Source organism: Zingiber officinale, chromosome 3A (assembly GCF_018446385.1).
Source record: "Zingiber officinale cultivar Zhangliang chromosome 3A, Zo_v1.1, whole genome shotgun sequence".
Lineage (NCBI taxonomy): Eukaryota > Viridiplantae > Streptophyta > Magnoliopsida > Zingiberales > Zingiberaceae > Zingiber > Zingiber officinale.
Genome location: NC_055990.1, coordinates 151,325,637 through 151,328,113, shown reverse-complemented (window position 1 = coordinate 151,328,113; position 2,477 = coordinate 151,325,637). Strand labels below are relative to the sequence as shown.

The 2,477-nt window shown below is 44.4% G+C and overlaps 1 protein-coding gene across 1 annotated transcript; it reads right to left on the bottom strand.

The window, feature by feature from the left end:
* Positions 1-666: 666 nt before the first annotated feature.
* On the bottom strand, positions 667-2,152 carry LOC122052834 (cytokinin riboside 5'-monophosphate phosphoribohydrolase LOG3-like). Its single transcript, XM_042614562.1, has 7 exons — positions 1,879-2,152; positions 1,685-1,782; positions 1,578-1,608; positions 1,410-1,509; positions 1,240-1,310; positions 1,014-1,157; positions 667-908 (listed from the first exon to the last, which is right to left on the bottom strand). Exons 1-7 carry the CDS (start codon positions 2,017-2,019, stop codon positions 816-818), a joined length of 678 nt encoding a protein of 225 aa, XP_042470496.1. The 5' UTR covers positions 2,020-2,152; the 3' UTR covers positions 667-815.
* Positions 2,153-2,477: the final 325 nt, after the last annotated feature.

The following is a 2,477-nucleotide window of genomic DNA, read 5'->3' as shown; positions in this document are numbered from 1 at the left end:
ATCGTCATCCCAACCTGAACTACAACCACTACTTCCTTCTTCTATGAATGTTTTCTTCCAACTTCCTTCCACTTGTTCCTCTTTCGCCTTATCCATTTATTCTCCCTCCTCCTTTCCTTTTCTGTGGCACCCAACCGAGCACGTTTACTGACCTGTAATCTTGGACTTTCCTTCCCAACCTTCGCCCGTCCTCCCTCCGCGTATCCCTCGATCCGTCTCCATCACCTCATCATACTTCCTCGCAATCCAACAAGTGCAGAATTATTCCGTTCACGAATTCAGTGCACTTTCCCTTCAGTTTCCGCCAATTTACACTCATCACGCAATCCAGCTTCTCCCTTTTAATACGCTTGTTAATATATTTTAAAACGCTACCAATAAATTTCCAGCAGTAGGTGAGAAGGATGGCATGCTCGGGCACTCTGCATCATCTCATGTTTCTTAATTGAGACAGCCATGAAAACTACGCTCCGGAAGAGATAATATCTCCACGCTTTTCATTTAAAAAAAAAAATCCAAAAAGTAAATTGTGTTAAAAAAAGATTACCGACAAATTAGGAGAGAGCAACGTCAAATCTTGTTGCCCCACGTAAGGAGGATCTACGAGCAAATCGTGGGTTTGAAAGGTCAAAAGTCAACAGAACGACGAGGACAGGACACGATGGATGGATTCAAAATCTGCATCCCAATTTAATCCAAAGCTTGCACACTGATCATTATCAGACCTACTTAATTAATTGCTTCCGTGTCGACATTAGCAATATTACATCCAGAAAAAAAAATAGAAAAAGAAAACTTTTTGCAGGTTTTTTTGGTCAACGCGAAATGTCCAATGTTGTCGAGTGCCCCAGGTGTTCCATCTCCCAACTTAGCTTCGGTGCAGTTCCATCCTGCATCGGCACGTGCTCCTGCATGAATTGTTCGCTGCATTAAGCTCACGATTTCCATTTTTTTCATCCCCATTTTTGTTTTTTATTTTTTTTGGGGGGGAAGAAAAAACAAAATCTTGATACCTCGAGCTTGGACAATAGCTCGTGAGCAGTCGGCGCAGAGATGATGATGTGCCTCGCCGCCGGCGCGATGAACCCCTCGTCCACCGCCTTGTCGATGAAGCAGAGCAACGAGTTGTAGTAGCCGTCCACGTTCAGCAAACCCACCTGCCATTAATTTCCGTGGTTTAACCAATTGCTCTTCATCCATGGAGCTCTAATAGTCATTAGCTTTAATGGTTAATGTTACAGGCTTATCGTGGATCCCGAGCTGAGCCCAGGTGATGACCTCAAGGAGTTCTTCCAGCGTTCCGTAGCCACCTAATTAATGACATCAAATTAACAGTGGATTTCTAAATTACACGCACCGTGCAGATCTGTCGAGCAGCAGCTAATAATTCTAAGTAGCATAGTGCTCACCAGGCAACGCTATAAAGGCGTCAGCTTGGCGGGCCATCTCCGCTTTCCTCTGATGCATCCCTGAGACTGCCCTCACCTCGCCCACTGTCACCCCTGTTATCTGCAACATCACGCTCCCTTTAAACTATTTCCTCAACAAAATTTTAAATCTTATTGAACTTCAAGTACCTCTCTTGGCATCAGAGTTCTTGGAATCACTCTGCGAAATATAACAAATAGCAATTCGTTATCACAGTTTATAGAACAAACGAGAGAAAGAGAAGAGAGATTGTAACCCTAAAACATGTCGGCCGCCGTCGTGAACAGCTTGAGAAACGAGGCCCATGAGGCCTACACTTCCACCACCGTACACCAAATCTATGTTCCTTTGCACCTGGCAGAGGTTCAAAAACAGAGCAACTCTGAGAAACCATCCTACCGGTCCTGTGATGATGGAATTGATAATATAATTGGTAAAAGGAGTACTGACCAATTCATGGCCGAGTTGGATAGCAGCAAGCCGATAGCTTTCTTTCTTGCCGGAGCTACTGCCGCAGAAGACGCACACCCTCCTAAACCTGGAACTGGGCGACGATCTCTTGTTCATGACCATCTCTGCTTCACTTTCCATCAAATAAGGATTCGATAGCAGGAGCTTTGTTTTCAAGTTTGCCTCTGCTTTCTTCCACGTCTTGGTCCTTTTTAATGAGACTGTAAAGAGATATGAGCAGGGCACAGTGAAGGTGGAGATAGGCTTGTAGGGCCTGAGACGTCCAAGACTAAACCAATTAAAGGGCTTCAAACACTAATTAGAAGATGATTACGATTATGATTATTATCATGATGATGATAAATACATCTATTAAGTTTCTTAGAAAGTTCCAAGTGGGGCAACCCACCACAGCACTTGAGCTTTTCGGTTGCTTAGACAGAGTAGGAAATAGCAGGTGGCCCAGAGAGAGGCTGGAAGTTTTAGCCGTCCATGGTGGACAGTGGACAACTTGGTTTCCTCTTCTTGTTCTCTCCCTGCGATCCTAATTATTTCGCCATTGAGGTTGTTCTATGAGCGGAGGTAGTGTCTCCTGATTC

What these genes read in the sequence shown, in the direction of transcription:
- LOC122052834 (XM_042614562.1), bottom strand. Translation starts at nt 2,019, where the DNA reads ATGGAAAGTGAAGCAGAGATGGTCATGAACAAGAGATCGTCGCCCAGT. An exon ending in TCCAACTCGGCCATGAATTG is followed by an intron (nt 1,783 to 1,878) that starts GTCAGTACTCCT and finishes AACCTCTGCCAG; the next exon opens with GTGCAAAGGAACATAGATTT. An exon ending in TCGGGATCCACGATAAGCCT is followed by an intron (nt 1,158 to 1,239) that starts GTAACATTAACC and finishes AATTAATGGCAG; the next exon opens with GTGGGTTTGCTGAACGTGGA.